The 25426-nt window shown below is 35.3% G+C and overlaps 1 protein-coding gene, 1 long non-coding RNA gene and 3 other non-coding genes across 7 annotated transcripts; 4 read left to right on the top strand and 1 right to left on the bottom strand.

Moving 5' to 3' along the window:
• The first annotated feature begins 8686 nt into the window (after positions 1–8686).
• TRNAE-CUC (transfer RNA glutamic acid (anticodon CUC)) lies at positions 8687–8759 on the top strand. The gene has a single exon. It is a non-coding gene; the product is annotated as a tRNA-Glu (tRNA).
• Positions 8760–11099: 2340 nt separating this feature from the next.
• On the top strand, positions 11100–11172 carry TRNAE-CUC (transfer RNA glutamic acid (anticodon CUC)). The gene has a single exon. It is a non-coding gene; the product is annotated as a tRNA-Glu (tRNA).
• A 2095-nt stretch (positions 11173–13267) lies between these two features.
• On the top strand, positions 13268–13340 carry TRNAE-CUC (transfer RNA glutamic acid (anticodon CUC)). Its single transcript has one exon. It is a non-coding gene; the product is annotated as a tRNA-Glu (tRNA).
• A 3533-nt stretch (positions 13341–16873) lies between these two features.
• On the top strand, positions 16874–22160 carry LOC136220689 (endoglucanase 10-like). 3 transcript variants are annotated; one of them, XM_066008481.1, is made up of 7 exons: positions 16874–17499; positions 17586–18365; positions 18611–18722; positions 18899–19192; positions 20742–21025; positions 21474–21642; positions 21742–22160. In XM_066008481.1, the coding sequence occupies exons 4-5, from the start codon at positions 18923–18925 to the stop codon at positions 20775–20777; spliced, it is 306 nt and encodes a 101-aa protein (XP_065864553.1). In that variant the 5' UTR covers positions 16874–17499; positions 17586–18365; positions 18611–18722; positions 18899–18922; the 3' UTR covers positions 20778–21025; positions 21474–21642; positions 21742–22160. The 3 variants fall into 3 exon arrangements, with proteins under 3 accessions (XP_065864553.1, XP_065864554.1, XP_065864552.1); XM_066008482.1 differs by having other exon boundaries at positions 16874–18136; XM_066008480.1 differs by having other exon boundaries at positions 16874–18365.
• A 299-nt stretch (positions 22161–22459) lies between these two features.
• LOC136220688 (uncharacterized) lies at positions 22460–24287 on the bottom strand. The gene is made up of 3 exons (XR_010684669.1): positions 23847–24287; positions 23703–23772; positions 22460–23409 (listed from the first exon to the last, which is right to left on the bottom strand). It is a non-coding gene; the product is annotated as an uncharacterized lncRNA (long non-coding RNA).
• Between the last annotated feature and the right edge of the window lie 1139 nt (positions 24288–25426).

Genomic DNA, 25426 nt, shown 5'->3' with positions numbered 1-25426 from the left:
ATTTTGTGTTTCAAAAATTAAGTATAATGTTCTAAAAAAATCAGTAGATATATGGATCATTGTTTCATTTGTTCTATAATATAATTTATAACTCATATTCGAAAAAACATAACACATGTTCTAAAAAACATAACGTATGTTCTAAAAAATATGTCGTACGTTCTAAACTTCATAGTTCGTGTTTTAAAAGTTAAAATATATGTTCTAACGTATGTTTTAAAAAATATATAGTTTGTGTTCCAAAAATTAAGTATAATGTTCTAAAAAAAGCAGTAGATATCTGGATCGTTTTTTTCATTTGTTCTATAATATAATTTATAACTCATGTTCGAAAAAACATAACACATATTCTAAAAAACATAACGTATGTTCTAAAAAATATGTTGTACGTTCTAAACTTCATAGTTCGTGTTTTAAAAGTTAAAATATATGTTCTAACGTATGTTTAAAAAAATATATTTTCTTATATAACATAAATTACGAAAATATAAAGGAATTAAATAAATAAGAAATTAGAACATGTTCTTGGATTTTTTTTCTATTAATAATTCATTATTATGCGCATTTCTTTTTTCTATTAATAATTCGTTATTATGCACATTTCTTTTTTTATATTAATAATTTATTATTATTTATATTTAATCGATATTAATAAGTGCATGCGTCAAATATTAAACAATAGAAGCTACTAGCTCAATTGTATATTAAGCAGCGCGCGTGATATAATACACAAGAGAAGCAATTGTCTTAGTGATAAGTAGAGTGGAGTGTAAATGGAAGTGCCTAGGGTCAACTCCCACTATTAGCATATAGTGTTTTTTTTATTGATTTTTATACTCAAAATGACGTAGTTTTGAGTGTTCTCACCATAAGAAAGTGTCCTCACCTAAGAGGAGGTTCTCACTTGATCCCTCCCCTATATATATATACTAATCATCGAGAAAGTTTAACACTAACCACTTAGGTTGCTAATAGGAGCAGGAATTATCCCATCACATATCATCGAGAAAACATAGGACCATTTAAGGGAATGCATTGGTGATTAACGATAGAGTTTTTCATAAGTAAACCGTTGGTATTTCAGATAAAACAAATTTTATTGATCGATTCCATTAGTGAGAAAATGCAACCTGGAGTTGTACATCTTTTACCAATCTTCATAAAGCAGTAGTTACCAAACTTGTTAACTGATGCGTGCCGTCTAGTGTAGTGTTTTCTACGACAAAATGTATATTATGAAAAGTGCGTTACGACTATGGATGTGATCTTTCTAAATGCTCTATCTTTACTAGACGTCACTACTTAGGGGCAAGTGTACCCCGTCGTATCAAGTAATAATCCGGTTAAGACCGGGTATCGAATCCACGGGATTTATAACTGCAAGTATTAAACGACTCGGTTTTATACGTTATTTAAGCGGTGAATACTTTGAGGTTGATATGGGGACCAACTACAAACTACTCCTAACTACGGGTGAGGCGAATTTATATAACAAAACTCTATGAAATGATGTGGATGTGATAAGTTATAAATATGACAAATAACGACTTCTAATGTTTATACGGTTGATGGTTTGCTCTTGCAATGACGACTACGTGTAGTGTGACCGACCCGTGAAGTACTTAGACCACGTGGTTCCTAGTCAAGGCGTGTCTAATGCTGGGGACCAGAAATTAGGGCCCGTAAGTTCCGTGGCTTGTCAATTCCTACGGTTTCCGGAGCGTCACTTCCGGTAAGGCAACACCTATATGAATCCCTAAAGATAGCCCGAATGGCGTCGGAAATCGCGTTCTCCTACACAATAATCAATTACGAATATCAAAACAAGTAACAAACATCAACACATATATAGAAAAGAAGATTATGAATCATAAATTATAAATATGGAGAATGTAAATATGAATTACAACCAAGCCTAGTACATAGGATGAGTACAAGCTAATTAGCAAGTGTAAAGGGAAGAATCCACCCTCAGAACTAGCTAACCGGACTCAAAGTCATCCCTTAGGACTTGGATGGTGGAGCTTTCGAGCTTGGTGCACGGAGATGGAGCTGAACTTTGATGGAATGCCGGAATCAACGAACAAGCTCTCAAGGTGAAAGAGTTTGGCTATATAAAGCCTAAAAACAAAATCTAAAACTATAATGACAAGAGTTTAATCTTAAGAAGGTATATGTTACAAGGTGTGTTCAAATGAGTGCTAGTCACTCTTATTTATACATATCAAGCTAAGGGTAAATTTGTAATTTCACAAGGTGCAAGCATGGAGGAACATGATTTTATGCAGAAATCCCATGATACGCCTCGCGTATGGTGGTATATGCCCTGCGTGTTTGCCCATTCCGTCAGAAATCTCCTGCATGTGGACAAATCCAGATCTTGTTGTCTCAACCACGCCCCGCGTAGACTGGGATGCGCCTCGCGTGGTTGAGTCTCTGACTTTTTATTGCTTGAATTGGTCCTTTTACGCCGCGCGTAGCTGAAGCACGTCCCGCGTAAATGAGTCTCTGAACTTTTTGTATTGAGGAACTTCCTTACACGCCCCGCGTGTAAGGTGGTACATCCCGCGTATGGATAGTTGACTCAGGGAGACCGTGCAGTCTGACTTTCAGGATTAGGCTAATCATTTCTGACATATGTCGTACGCCTCGCGTAGGGTGGTATACGCCTCGTGTATGCTGTGTAGATCCCACATGGTGTCTGTGGATAGGGCAATTATTTCTGACTTGGTGTTTCACGCCCCGCGTAAGGAATGAGATGCCCCGCGTATTGTGGTGGATTTTCACTCCTTGTTCGTACCTGAAATACAATTCTCGAGAGCCGAGTTAGCTTGACGTTTTATTTTCTAAATTAATCAAAAACAAGGAAAATTAACCGAAAGTGCGGAATTTATTTTTATTTCGTTATTTTATTAAAACACTCTATTTTTGCAATTAAATTTATTCATTTCTTTTAAAATTAATCCGTAAATCACGCTAAAAGATAGGGGTAAAATACCCCTATCATTAACTAAACCATTAGTTGAAAATTTATTTGAGTTAATGATCAAGCAATTATGGTTACTAAGCTTACAACATGCAGCTTGAGTGGGGCTAATAAACAACACGTGTGAAGCATGTGATTGTTAGTTTGTTACTTAGTTATAAATAGACCTAACATATAGTAGTTTGACACACTAACTAACTGATTTTACTCTTTCATCTACCTTCCTTCTGTAATTTCTTTTCTTCCTCTCTTTCTTTCTTCCCAATAACGTGAATAAGGGGGTGTTTGGTTGCTCATTTTCATGCTCATGTTTGCCTTTTCATGTCAAAAAGTAAAGTTTTAGGTGTTTGGTTAGTGACCTCCTGTTTGCCTTTTACACCTGAAAAGCAGCATTTTACAAAAGCAGAGAATCTCTGCTTTTTGGAAAAACAGTTTTTTCCAACAGCAAACAGCAACAACAAATAGCAAACCGTAACAACAAACAGTAGATAAAAGATAAAACAAACGGGCCCTAAGTCTGATTGTCATACATGTTCCATCATTAAATAATTTTAAACCATTGGTAATTCCTCAATCTTAATATTATTTGTTATACATATTATATTTATTATTTAATAAATTTTGATTCCATTTCATTTCGATTCAATTCCGGAATTTGACCCAAACACCTTTTAAGTTATTAGATTTTGATTCAGAATTAAACAAAAAAAAAGAACATCATTATGAAATTGATTCCATAAAATTTTGATCCCAATTATGATTCTGAAATTTAAACATTGCTTAAGTTTTCTTGTTTACATAAATTGTTTATTTACTCCAAAAAAAATTATTTAATTTTTTGTTAGTTAAAGATTTTTTTTTTACAACTAAAAGCTAACACATAGCTATTTTATTATTGTAAATAAGGCGAAGCCTGGTCGAGAGGATTAATAGCGAAATTCGTTACGCGACAGAACTAGCTGGGGCGACGAACATCTGTCAGAACAATAGCCTGGCTACTCCGTTTCTTGTTGATCGTTTGGTTCAGTGGACGCCCCCTGCAGATGATTGGATCAAAATAAACAGCGATGGTGCGTGCAGTATCAATACGGGCTGGGCGGCCTGCAGGGGTTTAGCTCGGGATAGCCAAGGAAGTTGGTTAGGAGGTTTTTGCTGTAATTTAGGCATTTGCACAGCAGAATTAGCGAAAGCTTGGGGCCTTTATTACAGAATTGAACTAGCTTGGAGAATGGGTTGGAGGAAAGTCATCTTTAAGATGGATTCTCAACTAATTGTAGAGCTAATTAAGAAGAAAGGACATAGTTCCTATCGGTATGACTGGTTGATCGAGGAGTGTCGGAAACGGATTGGTTCGGAGTGGGAAGTCAAAGTTGTTCATATCCTTCGCGAAGGGAATAGAGCAGCGGATTTTTTGGCAAATTTCGCAGGCGTTATGAGTTTAGGGTATCACGGGTATGATAATCCCCCTACAGGCCTAATGGGCATCATCAATTCGGACAAGTCTGGTTCGGGCACCATCAGGAGAGCGCGGACCGTAGATTGATTTTTGTGTTTTGTTTCCGGGGCCTTGACCCCTCCTTCTGCTAAAAAAAAGCTATTTTATTATTGTAATATAAGATATTTAATAATTCATTAGTCTCTCAATTTAGATAGTGGGTTACTAAACCCAGCCCCATTTTCACACTTCCAGCCCCCAAAAAAGACGTAACCACCCTTTAACCAAAAACTGAAAATTTGAATCCCTCCCAAACTCTCTCAAAGTCTCCCAAATACATTTTCATCCGAATCAAAGACAACACGTTTGATGGAAGGCAATCCGTTATCACCGAGAGTAGACGGGAGTGATGCTGTGTCTGAATTTGAGGTATTTTTCCGATTGAACTTTCTTGCATTTCTGTAATTTGAATTAAAAAAATCTGGTTCGGCACTCGGGCGTGTGAGCATCACGCCTCACCATGTGGTGGGGTGTATGAGTATCATGCCCCACCACATGGTGGGGCATGATAGCCACACGCCCCACCATGAGGTGGGGCGTGATGTTCATACGCCCCACCATGTGGTGGGGCGTGATACTCATACGCCCCACCACATGGTGAGGCGTGATGCTCACACCCCCGAGCATATTTGTGGCTGTTTTTCGGGTTTAGACACCGAAACGCTGTGGAAATGTCATGTTTTGGAATGTAATGTTCGTTCTTTATCATTTACAGGAGGTTTCATGGGAAGAATTTGACGGAAACGACATAGATTACAGCTCCCAGTTTTTTCCCAAACAAACGTTTCAAACATATCATGAAGCTGTTAACTGGGCAAAACAGACGGCAATTGGGATCGGGTTCGAGTTAACCACAACGTCGCACAAGACGGGATGCAAGTCAAAGTGGATATTGGTTAAATGTGCTCGTGGTGTTAAGAATTATAAAAGGAAAAAGGATATGGATATGGATGTTATACTACGGAAGAATACAAAAACAAAGTACTGTGGTTGCAAATTCTAGATAAAGGTTATGGAAATCGCTGAATTGGGCGGTTGGGTGGTGAATGGGATTCCTGGAGATAGAGGACAACACTGTCATCAGTTGGTTGTATATCGTCAGGGCTACAGACAGATGAGCGGACTAAGCCCGGCTTCCAAAAAACTTGTTCGTGAAATGAGTTCAACTCAAGCTAAGCCTTGTGCTATTTTTGCTGCAATCAAAGAAAAACATCCGGAGGATTGCCCGACACAAAGACATATCTATAATTACAGGGAGAAAATCAGGACTGAGAGCTTTGAGGGTCGGGATGTAATAGGTCAGTTTTATCGGCTTGCTATAGATAAGGACTACATACATTGGACGCAAGCGGTGCCGGGCAGCAATGTCGTGACTCACTTATTTATGGCACATCCAACATCGATCACACTGTTCCGATCTTATTACTTGTTTGTTGGTACGGATTCAACATATAAAACAAACAAGTATAAGATGTCATTCTTTGAAATCATTGGAATGACGCCTTCAAACAAAAACTTCTTGATCGCCTATGCAATCATAAAGGATGAAACTGAGGGTAGTTATATGTGGGTGTTACAAAAATTAAAGCTTTTGCTCCAACCTGATGTGCATCCGACAGCCATTGCTACAGACCGGGAGTTAGGACTGATGCGGCCGGTTCGTGAGGTATTTCCTCATAGTCATCATTTATTGTGCACATGACATATTAATAAAGATGTGGAGGATAGAGTATGCAAGTTGAGTGGAATGAAGAGGTTTGGTGAAATTTTTAAGAATTTCAAATGGAAACGTATAATTGAAGCACCGACAGTAGCCGAATATGAGGCGGCAGTGGTAACCATGAAGAATACTACTGGCAACTGGCCTCATGTGATAGATTACGTGGAGACCACATGGCTAGTGCATAAAGAGAAGTTTTGTCGAGCATGGACGAACAAGGTGTTGCACTTAGGAAACACCACAACCTGTCGAGTGGAGAGTTCACATGCACAGTTGAAACAGTGGTTGAATTCATCTACTGGTGCACTCGATACAGTGTGGGCGAAGGTGTACAAGGACATTGAGGCTCAGATCGAGACGATCAAGTAAGACATTTATTTTGTTATTTGCTTTAATCTTTTAAAATTTAATACATTAGTTTTGTAATCCTTCACTGTATATAATCAGATACTCACTCGAGGACTCGAGAAGAAGATCTGCGGTGAATCACTGTGGAGCACCTATCGCGTATCTCGACTTACACGTTTCACATTACTACTTGGCTGCACTAAATGATGAGCTCAAGCGTATGCACGGATTGAGTATGGATGTGGTAAGTGAATGCGGATGCGTGTTGCCCATGACTCATGGCATTCCGTGTTCATGTGAGCTTAAAACATATATTGACACAGATGAATCGGTCCGTGTTGACCGCATCCATCCTTTTTGGAGATCTCTTGCGTTTGAAGGGTTGAGTGACATACCAGTTACTGCTCCAGTATATGCTGACGGGTCTGAGGATCACCGATTTTTTCAATCTCTTGTGGAAAAGGTTGAAAAATTAGATCCTTCAATGGTGCATAGCATATCGATGATGATTCATGATCAGATAAACCCGGAACAAAGTGGCTTCAAAGAACCTGAGGTCAAAGACACTGTTAGGGGTAGACCAAAGGGAAATTCATCAACAAAACGAAATCCGAGTGCATGGGAGTACAGTCAGGCACCACACGGTCGAGCACAGTCCTCAGGTTCGAGGAGTAGTCGTAGTCGAGGTCGTTCCTCATCCTCATCTGTGCATAACAGCCAGATGCCGGGTATATTTTATTTCATTTATATATATGTTAAAGTTAAAGTAAATATATTTTTATTGATAACTTTCATATATTAATATTTTCAGTCGGATTTGATGCGGATATCGCTGGTTACCACCATTTACATCAGGTTCAAGGTCTCATCGTACCATTTATTACTGGATTCCATGATGTTGTAGCAGATGGTAACTGTGGATTTCGTGTTTTAGCCGATGCCATCATTTATAACCAAGAGGAGTGGAAGCTGATGAGAGTGCTCATAGAGAATGAGATGCGGGCAAACCGTGATCTGTATGCGCCAGTGTATGGGAACGGATTTGATGCTGCCCTCACACGTATTAAATGGGCAGGAGCGGGTTGTGGTGAGTCCCACTGGATGGTGAGTCCAGATGACTTATATGCTGCTGCATCTGTATTGAACGCAGTAATTTTCCTCTTTACTACACAACAGTTAGGATATTGCACTATACTGCCGATGCGTTCGGACGATGGAAGACCACCAGAGCGAGAGATTGTAATTTGTCATTTGGGGAGTTATCGTCACTACATACGTCTTTATTTACATCCTACGTTTCCAGTGCCTCCCATTGCCACCCAATGGCGTTTATTTTGTCATCCGAGTGTTCGTCACTTGGAGAATCTATACGCTGAAAGGAGAGAGGCTTGGACTAGATTATATTAGTTTTATATGTTGTGATTAATAATATTTATTAATTAACTTATATTATTTTTACTGATTTTAGGACTCAATTGTATGATATTTTTAGGTTTTAAGTACAATTATGTAGTTACGGGTTTAACGGCCTATTTACGGGTTTAACGGACTATTTACGGGTTTAACGAACTATTTACGGGGTTAAAAAGCTTTTTTTTTTGCCAATTCGACATGTGGGCGTGTGGCTATCACGCCTCACCGCGTGGTCGGACGTGATAGACACACTCCTTACCGCGTGGTCGGACGTGATAGCCACTTGCCCGACCTTGCGGTGAGACGTGGGGCTATCATGCCCAACCACACGGTGAGGCGTGATATCTATACGCCCGACCGCACGGTGAGACGTGATGGCCACACGCCCGCGTGTCGGATTGGCAAAAAAACAGAAATTCCCCTCCCCAAAACCCATGAAAGGGCAATTTCGTCCTTTCAAGGGACTAGGGGTGGGAATTAGGGGCTGGGTTTAACAACACCCTTTAGATATTACTATCTTGACAATGACCTTCTAGGAGAAATTCTTACTAACATAAATAAATAAAAAATTTCTTAAATAATAATCCATGAAGTATTATTTATTTCTACCATATCCAACAATCAAAAGAATTCCAATAAGCATGTATTTATTTTCCATTATCCCGTTTATCCATTATAGTCGTCACTTGAAACAATAACGTCATAAACGGAGTACTTTCATCTTTCCGTTGTAGTCTAGTCGGTCAGGATACTCGGCTCTCACCCGAGAGACCCGGGTTCAATTCCCGGCAACGGAATATGTGTACATTATTTTTTTTCTTTTATATATTACAAACGATATCTATATTATCTTTAGTTTTGGATAGTACATTATTTTTTTATTCATTTATATATTACAAACAATGTCTATATTATTCCTTTAGTTTTGGATTTTGGGTAAATTACACCATGACAACTGAATTTTAACCATTTAAACCATATTGGCCATTGAATTCCAATTCTTAATGGTATGATTATTGAATTTTATATGTTTTTAATATCGGTGGCCACTCAACGCCTCAAAACGAACGTTGTCGACCTAAAAAAAAATTCGAAGACTTAATGATATTCTAAGAAACTTTAATTCTTGGTAATTTTCGTTTTGAGGTTATTTAAGTGTTGTTTGATTAGGAGAAAGTTAATTTTTAGAGAGAAAACGCTCAAAAAAAGATAATTTTGGAAAATAAAAATGTGGTTTCATAGTAAATGTCATTCTGAACAACTTTAATTCTTGAATATTTTAATTTTGAAGTCGTTAACGATCATTTTGAGGAATTAGTTAAAGTTGAGTGACCACCAATATTAAAAAGTGTAAAGTCCAGTGGGTATACTGTTAAAAATTAAAGTTGAATGGTTATAATATTAAAATAAAATAACTGATTTTTTTAGGGTAATTAATTTATTAGTCCCTATATTTTGACAAAACACACTGTTTAGTCCATGTATTTTCAAAAACACATGGTAAGGTCCCTAACCTTTTTCTCAGTGAACTGCTTAGTCCTTCCGTCTGTTTGTTAGATTTTTTTACCGTTTATGACTTCGGAAATGACTAATTTACCCTTTACTATTTACCTTCAAACTTCAGAAGAGGAAATCCAATTTAGAAGAAGAAGCTATTTGTATGGAGAACAAGAAAAAGAACAGACCCAATGCTTACGAATTTGAACGATTAAGAAGAAAATAAAAAAGAAGAACATTCAAAGTTAATTTCAGATGCATTAGAGTTTGAAGGAAAGGAAAATAAAGGAAAATAAGAACGCAAATCCAAATTGACTAACAGAATCTTCATGAGAGTCTAACGACAGGGACTAAACAGTTCACCGAAAAAAACGTTAGGGACTAAACAGTTCACCGAGAAAAACGTTAGGGACTTCACCGTGTGTTTTTTAAAATATAGGGACTAAACAGTGTGTTTTGTCAAAATATAGGGACTAATAAATTAATTACCCTTTTTTTTATATACATATAGAGAATATTTGATATTTTTAGCCCTAATACATCACCAGCTCTCTGAACTTATCCATAATAGTAGATTGGCTTTATGAACTTTGCAAGTGTCTCACCAGCTCCCTGAACTTGCTTATTTCGTAGCACCAGCTCCTTAAACTTGTCCATAAAAAATTATTAGCTCCATGAACTTTACAAGTGTCTCACCAGCTCATTTTTTTTTATTCACGTAAAAAATGAGAGTTTTAGGTCTTTGCTTAGTGACCTCATGTTTGCCTTTTACATCTGAAAAACAACATTAGATGTTTGGTTAGTGATCTCCTGTTTGCTTTTTACACCCGAAAACCGCCTTTTACAAAAGCAGAGAACCTCTGCTTTTTGGAAAAACAGTTTTTTTCCAACAGGAACAACAAATAGCAATAACAATAACAAATAGCAAACTGTAACAGCAAATAGCAAACAGTAATAAAACAAATGGACCCTAAGTCTGATTGTCATACATGTTCCATCATTAAATAATTTTATTGGTTTATATGCGTAAACAATTGGTAATTCCTCAATCTTAATATTATCTGTTATACATATTATATTTATTAGTTAATAAATTTTGATTCCATTTCATTTCGATTCAATTCTGGAATTTGAACCAAACCCCTTTAAATTATTAGATTTTGATTCAGAATTAAACAAAAAAAACATCATTATGATTTTGATTCTATGAAATTTTGATTTCAATTCTGATTCCGAAATTTGAACTAAACAACGCTTAAGTTTTCTTGTTTACATAAATTGTTTATTTACTCAAAAAAAATTATTTAATTTTTTGTTAGTTAAAGATTTTTTTTGCAACTAAAAGCTAACACATAGCTATTTTATTATTGTAAGATATTTAATAACTCATTAGTCTCTCAATTTAGATATTACTATATTGACAATGACTTTCTAGGAGAAATTCTTTACTAACATAAATAAATAAAAAAATTCTTAAATAATCATCCATCAAGTATTATTTCTACCATATCCAATAATAAAAAGAATTCCAATAAGCATGTATTTATTTTCCATTATCCCGTTTATTCATTATAGTCGCCACTAGAAACAAACAAAGTTTGAACATTACAATAAAATCATAAACGGAGCACTTTCACCTTTCCGTTGTAGTCTAGTCGGTCAGGATACTCGGCTCTCACCCGAGAGACCCGGGTTCAATTCCCGGCAACGGAATATATGTACATTATTTCTTTTTCTTTTATATATATTACAAACGATATCTATATTATCTTTAGTTTTGGGGGTTAGTTACTTTGTTTTGGATAGTACATTATCTTTTTATTCTTTTATATATTACAAACGATGTCTATATTATTCCTTTAGTTTTGGATTTTGGGTAACTTACACTCGTGGCAACTGAATTTTATGGTTACCGAATTTTACAATTTTCTTTTACATCGGTGGCCACTCAATACCTCAAAATGAACGTTGTCGGCCTAAAATAAAAATTTCGAAGAGTTGATATTCTAAGGAATTTTAATTCTTAAAAAATTTCGTTTTGAGGTTATTTAAGTGTTGTTTGGTTAGGAGAAAGTTAATTTATAGAGAGAGCGCTCCAAAAAAATATGATTTTAGAAAATAAAAATGTGGTTTCATAGTAAATGTCGTTATGAACAACTTTAATTTTTGAATATTTTCATTTTGAGGTCGTTAACGATGATTTTGAGGAGTTAGTTAAAATTGAGCGACCACCAATATTAAAAAATGTAAAGTTCAATGGGTATACCGTTAAAAATTAAAGGTCAATGGTTACAATATTAAAATGAAATAACAGATTTTTTTTATACATATAGAGAATCTTTGATATTTTTAGGCCTAATACATCACCAGCTCCCTAAACTTGTACATGATAGTAGATTGGCTCCCTAAACTTTGCAAGTGTCTCACCAGCTCCCTGAACTTGCTTAATTCGTATCACCAGCTCCCTGAACTTGTCCATAAAAACTTATTAGCTCCATGAACTTTACAAGTATCTCACCAGCTCCCTAAATTTGCTTATTCTGTAACAACTAAATACAAAAACCATAATACTAACTCGGGTTAAGGTACAAAAAAACCCCTAACATTTTGGGTCAGGAGTAATTTTACCCCTAACGTCAAAATGATGCAATTTTACCTCTAATATTGATAAATTGGGTTAATTTGAGAAATAATTCATCAAACTGTTTTCTCGATCATGACTCTTGTCATCTACACTTCATATGTGCGTCATTTTATCAGTAACAAATCACAAACATATGTCGGGATCTGAAAAAAAAAATAAAAAAATATATATTGTCTTTTGTACAAATGGGATAAAAAAATTCAAAAAATTTACCAAATTTATAAATATCAATCTTCAATTCTATTATTAAATTATAAAAAACATGAAATCGTTTTTTAGAATGAATCGATATGCAATTGGTGCAAAATAAGGAACAAAAAAATATTTGTGTTTCACCCAAATTATCAACGTTAGGGGTAAATTTGCTCTTGGCTACTAACGTTAGGGGTAAAACGACACCATTTTAAACGTTAGGGGTAAAATTACTCTTGACCCAAACATTAGGGGTGTTTTTGCACCTTAACCTTACTAACTCTCGATCCTCATAATTTCGATCTCTCAATCCTGCAACACTAACTCTTATAATAGGTTGAAAGTTAGGGAAAGAGAAAAAATTACCTCACAAATAGATGAAGATTTATTTTTAGAATTTAAGTTTAATAAGTTTTTGTATTTAGTTGTTACGGAATAAGCAAGTTTAGGGACCTAGTGAGACATTTTCAAAGTTCAGAGAGCTAATAAATTTTTATGGACAACTTTAGGTAGCTGGAGATACGAAATAAGCAAGTTTAAGAAGCTAGTGAGACACTTACAAAATTCAGGGAACCAATCTACTATTATGGATAAGTTCAAGAAGCTGGTAATGTATTTGTCCATATTATTATACATATAGAAAATCTCATGTTAATATACCATGCTAATATATTCGATATAATGATAAACTATATATAAAGATGTAAACGGGACAGAACGGGACGGAGAATGCATTTCTCATTTCTGTTTTCTGACTAGTTGAGGATTCTCCGTATCCGTTTTCGTTTAAATATGTAAAATGAAGTTTATTTTGGAACATCCGTAAATAAGACATGGGAATCCCGCAGGATAGGAATGGAGACAAATAAGCATGTATTCATTTTGCACATGTCGTTTATCCATTATAGTTACCACTAGAAACAAACAAGACTTCAACATTACAATAAGATTTGGGAGGACCAGATTCATCCTTCCGTTGTAGTCTAGTCGGTCAGGATACTCGGCTCTCACCCGAGAGACCCGGGTTCAATTCCCGGCAACGGAATATCTTTTTTCTTTTTTTTTCTTTTTTTTTTTTTTGAGGAACTTTTTGCCTTTTTTATACTACAAACAAACGATGTCTATATTATTCTTTTAGTTTTGGATTTTGTGAAACAAACATTCGAATGCATAATGAGTGGGAAGTAAAAGCCCAACCAGATAAAAAGAAAACAAAATTTTTGAACAATCAAAATTTATAAATAAACTTATTGATAAACTGAAGTTTTATATTTAGTAGATAATTATAAATATTTTATATAATATTTTATAATTACTTATACCTGTTAAATTTAATTATTGATATTTTGGTAAAGAGTTTATAACCGTGTTAATAATGCAGTAAATATTTTAAATACAACTGATGTTTGGAAAATTGATATAATAATTAAATAACATGTCAAATAACGGTACGGTAAGTTAATATGTTTAAATTTTCTGTTACATAAAAGTAAATTTTATGTTTAGTTTTTGTAAATGTTAAAAATAAATTTTATTATTTCATATGTTAGGAATAAATCTGCACTTCTTAAATTCAATAGAGAAAAAGCATATTCAAGGCTCTAGCTTTTTCAATATTCCTTGATTAAATTATGATTTTAAATATTAAGCATTTTATTTTTAATTTTCACTGGTTAGAGTTGATGATTTTAATATTTGTGAAAATTAAAGATCATGTACTTAATCTTTAAAATTATAAAATTCAGAAGGTTAATGTGAAAAAATAAATCACTAAAGATTGCCAATGAGGGTTGGTCTGAGTGGTAAGACGTTGAGTTTCTATTTGAGAGGTTTGAGGTTTGATTTGCACTACTAATTAGTGAACTAATTGCAAATAGTTAACTGCAGTAAAAAAAAAAAAAAAAAAAAGGCCAACTACAACATCAAACATATGGATGGATATAAGATGGTGGTGGTACAAGAACCAATGAAGAAATATGCAGAGCATTTATTCCACATCCCATTTAAACAGAAAACATAATCTTGTTGGGCCACCTTTTGTGATTTTTTGGCATTTCTAATTTGTACGTACGTATGCTAATTGCCACTTGAGACCCAACTTGTCCATTCCTTTTCAATATATATAAACAGGCACTTTGGAAAAAACTTACATTACAACCCCAAAAATGGGTTATACAAATAAGGGTGGCATTCTTTTTATTATTGGGGCTGCATTTTGGGTGAAAGATCATACGATCATGACACCTACATATGGTAACAAGAGTGGTGAAAGTGAAGCAGGGTCATCAAAACTGTTTCCAAATGCAATAAAAACAAGTGATAAAGCTTGGAAGATGGTGTTCTACTTGAGTTGTTGGGGACCCAAATGATCTCCTTTTTCCAATTTCAACTTCAATATTCTACATTGCTTGTTTTGCATTTTTAATCCAATACATTCTGTGTAATTCAGGTTAAGAATCACTCTTTTATTATGTCACTACAAAAAACAGAGCCTTTACCGACGGAAATTAGCTTCTGTAGCGACGGCTTTGTCTTAGACTTTAACGACGGTTTTCAAAACCGTCGCACAACCGCTGCTACAACAGGCGTTGCTACTCTACCGACGGTTTTTTTAAGGCGTCGGGGTAAGTTTTTGTAGGAACGGTTTGGTTGTGACGGTTTTGCGACAGTTCTCTGACGATATTGCGACAGTTTTGAATTCTTTTACCAACCTTTTACCGACGGTTTTAAAACGTTTTACCGACAGTTTTAAAACGTTTTACCGACGGTTTTGCAACTGGAGACTTTTTAAACCACTTTTGAACCATTTTTTTTTAATTATTTTTATTTTATATAAATATTTCAATACTTTTTATAATAAAATATATAATTACTTAATGAATCAAATCAACTAAATTTTTTATCCAAAGATTAAGAATATATTATTTTCATATATTATGTAATGGAGTCAATATTCATTTCTCATACAATATATCCAAAATTGTCAAATTGATATAACTACTACAACAATTATCAAAACTAGTCAATACAAAGACGTTTCCTCTACCGAGAGCCCATGGACATACTCTCCAAATATCTTCAAAGCAAGTGCAGAACCCGCAAGGGAAAAAATATAACCATGAAATTGAAGTCGTGACTAACCTATTATGATGCTGAATTTGACATATCATATGTTACAGATAAATTGAAGTCAATTATATCACTTGATGTTTCCTGTAATTTCTATTTCCATATAACTATCATTGTTTCTGTTTTTAGTTTCCATACCTATTTTATTTCCATATAATATACACTAAACACATTCCCAATTTGCAAACTATAGTGAACTTCCACTATCACATTATAAGAAAATGTCCTGAAATAGAGAATTGTGTTTGCAGATAAATCTGAGTAGCAAATAAACAGAATAAACTATTATAGGTTCAGTTCCCTGACTTACCATGGTAATTAAGTTAAGAATATCGGACCAAAATTCCGATGATAAGCTAGGGACCTACTCACTCTGTTTTTAGACACACGATCCGCCTAAGTATTAGAAGTAGCTTTGGTAGATTCCTTGTCAGCTCAGACCCGTTGAACAATTGGATCAATCATCGCCGTTACAAATTAAGCTCAGTGAAACCACAAGAGGCCTAGATTTTGCATAAATCTCATCTATTAACCACAACTATAGAACTATGCCTATGATTAGATGTAAAGAAGCTTACATACTTTGGGCATAAACATTGTTAAAACCCCAGAAACAAATTTTAAAGCTTCATAAGATGAGTACCTAGGATCTACATAAACTTCTGCAAGAAAAAGAAAGATGAGATTCTGCCACGAGATTGCAATAAGAAGAAAGCCAACTATTTAGAAAGGAAAAGTTCCTTTTGCAATTTGCCAAGGTATGCATCCTTCACCTTGTAACAAATTTAACTATTAACTACTATAAAATGACATACGTAAGCTCAATCTCTATAAGCAGCTGGAGGTACCTGCACATATATTGCAAAGGAGTGGAATTATATACAATCTTAGTAACATCTGAAGATTATAGAAATCAGAAGAATTCACAGTGATGTAATCACCTGATTCATAACAAAAGCCTACTTTTGCTTCAACTCGGAATTCATATGACCAATCTTGTGGAGAAATAGAAGAACACCAAACACTATAAGAAAATATCAGTTTACATACGACATTTTACCAATGACACACATGTCGTTGTTATTAGCAATGAAATACAAACAACTTACTTACAAAATTAATCAGCCAACATTTATGAATAAAATACCTATAAAATACAATCGACATACCAACGACAGAAATACCAATGGCACATGTCGTTGGCAATTGCAACGACAAATAGATGTTAATGCTATGTCGTCGGAAATAAAGACGACATACAAACAAGTTTCATACAATTTTTTTAATGGCTAAATTACAAACAACAAGCACCAACTACATACCAACAACTAAAAAATAAAGCACCAAAAAATTTGCCGCTTGCTTCCCTAAAATTTTCCCTCTAAATTTTACTTTCCCGTGTTTCCCTTTTTTCTAAATCGTGTACATTTCTCTGTCAGTTCCCCAACCCCAACCCTAAACCTCTAATTTCTCAATTCCGCCTCTCTCTCTCTCTCTCTCAATTCCCAAACATGAACCCTAAGCCCTGCATAACCCTCCTCACATCCTCCTACTCCTCCTCTGTCAAGCCGCTTTACCCTAACCCTAACTCTAACAACCCTTTCTCTATTGCCGGTGTTTCTTGCTGTTGATAAAGATTTAGAGCCGCAAAAAGTTCAGCGCCTCCAGGACTCTCCTCAATTTTGTTTCTATGTTCATAGGTTATCCTCTCGTTCAACTGAATTGAGAATGTAACGGCTTGTTGTAGTACCATTTAAATATGTTTCCTGTTTTGGCAGCAACTCTCATTTCTTAGTAAACTGAGTAGCTTCTCGCAGTGACCAATATCCCAAGGTATGGTACCATTCAACGAATTATCATGTAATTCAATCTTGTATAAGATGCTGAAGCCGATAAAATTGGGGATTTCGCCGGTGATTTTACTTGAACTCGCTATAAAAATCTGTAAATTCGGCGATTTCCATATGTTGCTAGGCAATTTGCTGTAGAATGAGTTCGCTGATATATTCAGGTACTGCAGCTGTTGTATTGCCAAGATCCTCAGGAATTTCACCTGTGAAGTTGTTCTTGCTAAGGTACATGAAGGTTAAATTCTCCAAACGCCCAAAGCCATTTGGAATTGACCGTTGATTTGATTGTCTTGAATTCTGAACCTGTACAGAGAGGTACATTTTGCTAGAGAACCTGGTAGACTTCCAATGAATTTGTTGGAGAAGAGTAAGAGCTTAAAGAGCTTGTTTCCATGGCAGAGATTTGGTGGAATTGGACCACTGAGAGAGTTATTGGATACATCAAGCCATAGTAACTTGCCATTAGAGCCTAGCTTCTGCGGCAACTCACCAATTCCTTCAGGTATTTCACGGGTGAGCTGATTTTCCATCAAGCTCAGCCTGGTTAGCTCTTTCAAAGAAGATAATCCCACCGGAATCGTACCGGTCAGATGATTATCAGACAAATCAAGCACCTTCAGAGACTTCAATTTCGTAAAACTCAACGGAATTTCACCAGTAAAATTGTTCTGCAACAGTAACAGCATTTCAAGTTTCTTTAGCTTTCCAAGTTGAGGAGGGAGATGACCAGTGAGTGAACAACTTGAGACATCAAGATACCGGAGATTAGTTAACAATGCAAACTCCTCCGGTATTCCTCCATTAATAAGCTTATTGTATCCCATCTCCATCCGCTCAAGCTGGCTCAGAAATCCTAATTGAGGTGGTATAGTGCGATTGAACAATATTGCTCATAATCCTTGTCTATATAGTATATTTTGTACAGTGCGATTGAACAATATTGCTCATTTATCTAATTATTTACGAAGGAAATTTCTGTTTTGTCACAATGCAGATGTCCATATATTACAGAGTATTATGGTTCTTATCTTAACCAGACTAAACTTTGGATAATAATGGAATTCATGGCTGGTGGCTCAGTTGCTGTCCTAGTAGATTACTTCATTGACTTGTTTCTTTATGGTTCATGAATTTTGAACTCTTACGTATAAGATTCTTAATAATAAATGTTGCTTTTGTTTTTCATGTCTTGATTGTGTATATTCAACCATTAACTTTTTATGCTTACATTCAGAGTTGAACTGCTATTATTCAATTTTTAATTTGCTAGTGATGGTGAAATAATTTTGGAAATAACAACCATGTCCAAAAGCTAATGCAGTTTTTTCTCTTACAGCTCCAATTGGGTAATCCACTTGATGAAACCTCAATCGCTTGCATTCTACGTGACTTGATGCATGCAATTGACTATTTACACGTTGAAGGAAAAATTCACAGAGATATTAAAGGTTCTTAACATATCACATCCCATCGAAATTCCGTAGAATATTTTTGTTAGACAGAATTGTGAAAAAATATATTTTTATTTCATATAATTTGTATGTTTTTATCTCATTCTAATTTCTTTTAGTTTGCCTGCTTTGCTTTATCGGTTTCATGTAACCTTTATGCTTAACTCTGGCAGCGGCAAACATTTTGTTGAGCGAGAATGGTGATGTTAAGGTATATAGGGGATTCGGGTCTTAAAGATGGGAGCGCAGAGAAATTGGACCTTTCAAAAGGGTTGTATGATGCAGGGGATCATATGAAATTTGGTTTTCCGATGGCTTTTACTGCCATAGTTTTGTCTTGGGCTATCCTTGAATATGGAGATCAGATGGATGCAGTTAATCAGTTGGAACCTGCTCAGGATTCGCTCAAGTGGATTACTGATTTCCTTATTACTGCCCATATTTCAGAAAATGTGTTAATTGTTCAGGTTACTCTTCTATTCCCAGTATTTTACTTCCTAAAAGTTGTAGCTTTCTTCAATTTTGTTTCTATGTTCATACGTTATCCTCTCGTTCAACTGAATTGAGAATGTAACGGCTTGTTGTAGTACCATTTAAATATGTTTCCCGTTTTGGCCGTAAGTCTCATTTCTTAGCTTTCACGACTTTATAATGCATCTATATTCATTGGAAATCCATCTTGCAAATATAGCGTAGTTAGTCTCTCATTTCAGACCTTCTACCTAGACGTCGTCCCCGCATGACCAGGTTTGTCCTTGAAACAACACATGTACATAGAGAGTCAACTATCATACCAACCGTGAGAGCATGGTCTAATAACATATAGATATTGTCCTCTCTGGTTTCAGTCCCATTCATTGAGCCTCATGACTTTAAAACATGTTTACATGTGATTAGAAATCCATCTTACTAATAGAGCCTGGTCACTCTCTTCTCATATTTTGATGTTGGATTCAGTTTATTACTAGCCTCCTCGTCATACTATAGAGTCATTCCTTGCTCACACCTTCTGTCCCGACACCACACCCTCAGGACGGATCTTTAAGGAGACGCTTACATCTTCCTAAGTTGTGTGATGAATCCTAAAATATCAAATGCATTCAAAATCTTTTTGTTATTTTGCATTTTAGTTTTCTGTTGTTAGTGTGAAATCTATTCATTGTAATGAGTGAAGCAAATGAGAATTGATTTTCTTTCACTCTGAGTCAGGTTGGTGATCCAAAAACAGACCATGGTTGTTGGGACAGACCATAGTATAATTTTACAATTGTCGTTTAAATGTTCCCTGCCATATTTCATGAACCTAAATGCATGCTGTCAATGTATTTGGAGGAAGGATGCAACAAATTTGCTTGTTCTATATTCTGAAGTCATTACATGCTGTCAATGTATTTGCAAATTTTGTATAGAATAATACCACATGATGTAATTTGTCTTTATTATGAAATTGACATATTTCAATGTAGATATTTGTAAGACTATAACATAAATGGAATATACTTAGAATCTTTTTAGTGGATTCCATTGATTCATTAAAACAAGCAAGAATTGCATATGCATAGAAGAAATATCAAGTAGAATGTAAGCTCACAATTAACATAATTGGTGTTTGTTGTCCTGTTTATTCAATTGGTGATAATGACACATGAAATTATTCTATGAACTACTTACAAAATTGTATACATCATCACCAGGGCCCAAATTCCACCATGTGAAGACAAAAGAAGAAATATTTCAATTAATTTTAGGTAAAAAGCATCCGAAGCCCACAATTATTCATTTTTGCCGCAATAGATGCTCATAAGGGTATTGCTTGTTCTATATCGTGAAGTCATAAAGCATGATAGAATTTCATATTTGGAGTCCGATATTACGGTAAACTGTAGTCAAATTGAGATGTTTATGTATTGGGAAATATCTTCATTGCAAATAGGCCTTTTCTTTTGATGAACTCAAGATAAATTGATAATTTGTTTCTCTTCTAGTTGAATAAGTTGTCTGGACTGTATTCTTCAGGCATGTAGAGGGAAGTCAATCAGCTGTTATGGATGAAATCATTAAGTATGTCAAGTACCTGCAACTGCAGTTGAAGGAATTAAGTAGGGCCAAATTGGGGGTTGACTTCCCTTCTTGTCCTCCAATTTTCAATGAGACAATGAACGAACCTGTGGAGGAGACATTAGCAAAGTTGCTGAAAGTGGATAAATGTGCTGCAAGTTTTTGGAGAGCAAGGGGCTTTATGTAATGCCCATGGATTTCGCTGACAGTTTACAGTAGTAAACCATATACAAGTTCAACAGGTTTTATCATCTTCCTTTTTTCTGTTTTTGTTCCTACTGGATATACACTATCAATGCTTCTGTTTATCCGGACAATATCAACTTTGAAAATGCCAGTTTTGATTGGTATGATTTTCATTATAAACTTTGGAGTTTGGAACATTGGAGACCAGCCTGTTAATTTCTTGATCACTATATTATATTATTAATCAAAATTCAGCATTTGTAATAATAAAAAAAAAGTTTAGGTTTATATAGAACTTCCTGGCACTTTGCACAAACACTCTTGTCATCATATTTCCATCTATCTGTTTAACAGTCATGCTGCTTCTTATCAAACTAAATTGTCAAATCTGTGTAGATTAGGACCGAACCGCACTTGGATACTTGTACAAGATCATATATTGCTTTGAGTATGAATTCAGGAATGCTCAAATGTAATTAACATTGTCCTCTTTCTTGGTTTCAGGTGGCCTTATATGGGTGAGTGAATGGAATGCTTTACAACACATCCTATTGCTTCTGCATTTTTAGCTTCTCTATATAGTGACTACATGCGTACATCAAGGACCACATCAATATCATGTAGCGGACAATCATTTAAACCATCTGATCTTCGTTAGCTCGCCAAATCCCAAGTAAACCTCTCATGTTCAACTTGCTTATTGTACACTGTTGCTTCTCAGAGTTTGCTAAATTACTTAGTGAAAAACTCACCTGATAAGTTCATTTTCCAGGCTGATTATGTGTTGGGAGACAATCCTATGAAAATGAGCTATCTCGTGGGATATGGTTCTAAGTTCCCACAGTATGTGCACCACAGGGGAGCAGCATCAATCCCAATTGATGCAACAACCAGATGCAAAGATATGGTTTACTAATAAATCAATATCACTCCCTCTCCATTTTTTTTTATTTTTTTATGTGGGGTTCAATTCATTCTTATCCCCATTGTCGGTCCTTAAGGTCAAATGTTTACTCAAGCCTTTTGTCCCGGTATGATCCACTTCGAACCGGATTGTGATTTTGGAATATTTTTCTTGCTAGTTTGATTGTCCCATCTTTTTGCTACATTAGGACTGTGATTTTGGAATAGTTCATATCACTAAAGCTCCAAAAACTAGAATATTGGAGTAATTTTGGATATATTGTGTGATTATTTTGGATATATTATCTTATTGGTTTGATGCCTAGTATTTTTATTATTCTGTTGTATGAGATATTATTTATTTGTTTTAGAATTAATATAATATGAAATTTAATGATTTATCAGGTACAATATATATATACATATATAGAGAGAGAGTTTGTAGTTTTACCAACAACATTATTATAAATTTAAGATACATATTACCAACGACAGTATTACAAACGACTTCCATATGATTGAATTTAGAAACCACATACAAACGACTTTTTGATAACACATGTTTAGCAACGCTAGAATTACCGACGACTTACAAACGATACATATATTCTAAATTAACATCAAAAATTATTTACCGACCGTTCACTAACGACAAAGTTGACGCTATTTTTCGCGCCAAATTCACCGTGAATATTACCAACGACATGCTGACGACATATATATTAACGACGATTTACCGACGACATATGTGGTGTCCAATAACGACACCGATTGATTCTTATAGTTGGTCACTTACAAATTACCAACGACTATGTCGTTGTTAATGCAAACGACAATGATTTTGTCGTCGGTAATTATTTTCCCAACAAGCAATCTGACTACGACACAAATTTCGTCTGTATGTCATTGGTAACCTATATTACCGACGAAAATCTTATTATTACCAACGACATTACGTCGTAGGTAAACTGTTTTTTTCTTGTAGTGAAACTTTATAGTTAAATCTAACAACAAAGTGTGTGCATGCATCCTCCCATGAGGCAACTGCACTTGGTTCAGCAACATTCCTTGGACTTGAGTGGAATGTAAAAATAAAATTCATAAAAAAAATGAGAATCAAAGCAGAAAATTATCGCTTAAACACTAGTCTATTCAAGCTTACAACACTCACTTGATTGCATAAGAAAGATTCTCTTTGCTTTTAACTCGGAATTCATAGGACCAACTTGTGGAGAAACAGAGCCACAATAATGAAAAACTTGTCCAGTTCAGCTAATTTGATATCGAAAAGAAGCAAAAGAACTCTTCAGACCTTTATACCTTTCACGAAGAATACTCCCATTTTTACCCGCAAAGTCCAGTTCATTGGATTCTGAGATGATTCAGCCACAGAGAAATCGACTAGGCTTTTTGGGAGAAGATTTGGCAGTTTCTGGAATTGACACTCTTTCACTTCAATCATCTAAGGAAACACCTTCCGCAATCTTTCAGCAGAAAGAGCTGTTATTTGGCTCAAGTACGAGGGCATATTGGAAATCTGAAAACCAACAAGTATTAGTCAACTGAAACACTTCGGAAAAGTTCCTCCATAAGGACAGATAAAATTAGAAAAAGAAAAGGAGAGAAATATTGCATGTGATTGAGCATAAATATATTTTTCATAATCTAAACAGCTAATCTCTTAATTAAGATCAAGAACAGCTAGTCTAAGCATTCTCCAATTTTCCATTTAGCAAGTGCCAGAAACAGAAAAAAGACAAATATATGAAATAAGGGTATCTTTACAAGCTCAAAATATACAGCTCACAATACTAAGAGGTAGCAACTCACCTTCGATTGCCTCCTTATAATAGCCAAGCATCACTAGTGTTGTGCCCCTACGTAAGTAGGCCTTTACATTCTGGAATGAAAGCAACAGAGGAGATTAGAGCCAAATTGAAGACAATGGAGATTTAAAATTGAAAATTGATTTACCTGAGTAAGAACTAAACACCTCAATGATTTGAAAACAACAGAACTTAGATTAGATCTAAGAGGACGAAATCAGATGATGGAAACCGCTTGAATATGAGAGAGAGAGATAACTTGAGGCGATATTTTCCACCTCAGACGCAGATGGCCTTTGTTGCCCGGAGAGAGAGAGCGAGCGAGCGCGAGAGAGAACCTGGGGAGCGACAAGGAAGAAGCTGATTTAGCGTTTTTACTCTGATTTTTGAACGAGAGAACTTGGGGAGCGAGATTTAGGGTTTTTACACTACACAGGAGATCATCGATACTGTCGTTGTAAGGTAGGGTTAGATAATAAAAAATTAATAACAGGGGTTGGAGTTAAAAATTTCAAATAACAGTAAATATTTAAGTTTTCTGTAGTGACGGTTTTGAAAAGTGCTTTTAGAAAAGTGTTGTTATAGAGGGGTTTTTTTGTAGTGTGTATTTGTAAAGGTTAAGAATCACTCTTTTATTATGTATTTGTAAAGTCAGGAAGAAGATGAATGAAATTTGAGAGAATAGTATTGAAGAAGAATGAAGTTACACGAGTTAATGTAACTGAAAAATACAGAGATACAAAATACCAATTGAATTCCTAGCTTTATAGTCTGTTAACTAACTAGATTAACATCTAACAAACTTATTTAACAGCTAACAAACTTATTTAACAGCTAATGACAGAATTGTAGATTCTGTTAACTTCAGTTGACAGATTTCTTCAACATTCCCCCCTCAAATTTGGTATACTTGCAATACCAAGTTTGTCAATGAAGCTGTCAATCTGAGTTCCAGTTAAAACCTTGGTAAACAGGTCTGCCAACTGATCTGTAGTAGAAACATGTGGCGTTGCTATGAAACCTTGCTCTACATAGTCCCTGACAAAGTGAATATCTATTTCAAAATGCTTTGTCTTTTCATGATCAATAGGATTTGCTGCAATCGCAATTGCAGATGTGTTGTCACAGAACACTTGAATTGGTAATTCAGCTTTGATCTGAAATTCCTTGAGCAAAAAGGATAACCATTTGACCTCACAAGCTGTTGTTGATAAGCTTCTATACTCCGCTTCAGCTGAGGATTTACTCACAATTGATTGCTTCTTGCACTTCCAAGATATCATTGCTTTGCCAATGAAAGTACAATAACCTGTGACTAACCTTCTTGTACCTCTACAAACAGGCCAATCAGCATCACAAAAGGCTTTCAGCCGCAATGAATCCTGTTTAGGATAAAAAATACCTCTGTTGGAAGTGACCTTAAGATACCTCAGTATGTGTAATGCAGTATTCATGTGATGCTCACAAGGGTCTTTCATAAACTGACTGAGTTGTTGTGTGGGAAAACAGATGTCCGGTCTTGTAAAACCGAGATACAAAAGTCTGCCAATTAATCTTCTATATTGGTTAGGCAACTTCAGTTTAGCTGAAACATCTAAAGTTTGAAACCCAGATGGCAATGGTGAATTAGTTGTATTTGCTTCTCCTAGTTTTGCATCTTTAATCAAATCTCTTATGTACTTCACTTGAGAAATGATCATGCCATTGTCTGATCTATCCACTTCTATG

This window comes from Euphorbia lathyris, chromosome 2 (genome assembly GCF_963576675.1).
Source record: "Euphorbia lathyris chromosome 2, ddEupLath1.1, whole genome shotgun sequence".
NCBI lineage: Eukaryota > Viridiplantae > Streptophyta > Magnoliopsida > Malpighiales > Euphorbiaceae > Euphorbia > Euphorbia lathyris.
This window is presented reverse-complemented; position numbering and strand designations above follow the sequence as displayed.

Coding starts and splice junctions, on each gene's coding strand:
- LOC136220689 (XM_066008481.1), top strand. CDS start 18,923: ATGGTGATGTTAAGGTATATAGGGGATTCGGGTCTTAAAGATGGGAGC. Junction 19,193..20,741: donor AAAATGTGTTAATTGTTCAG/GTTACTCTTCTA, acceptor TGTATTCTTCAG/GCATGTAGAGGGAAGTCAAT.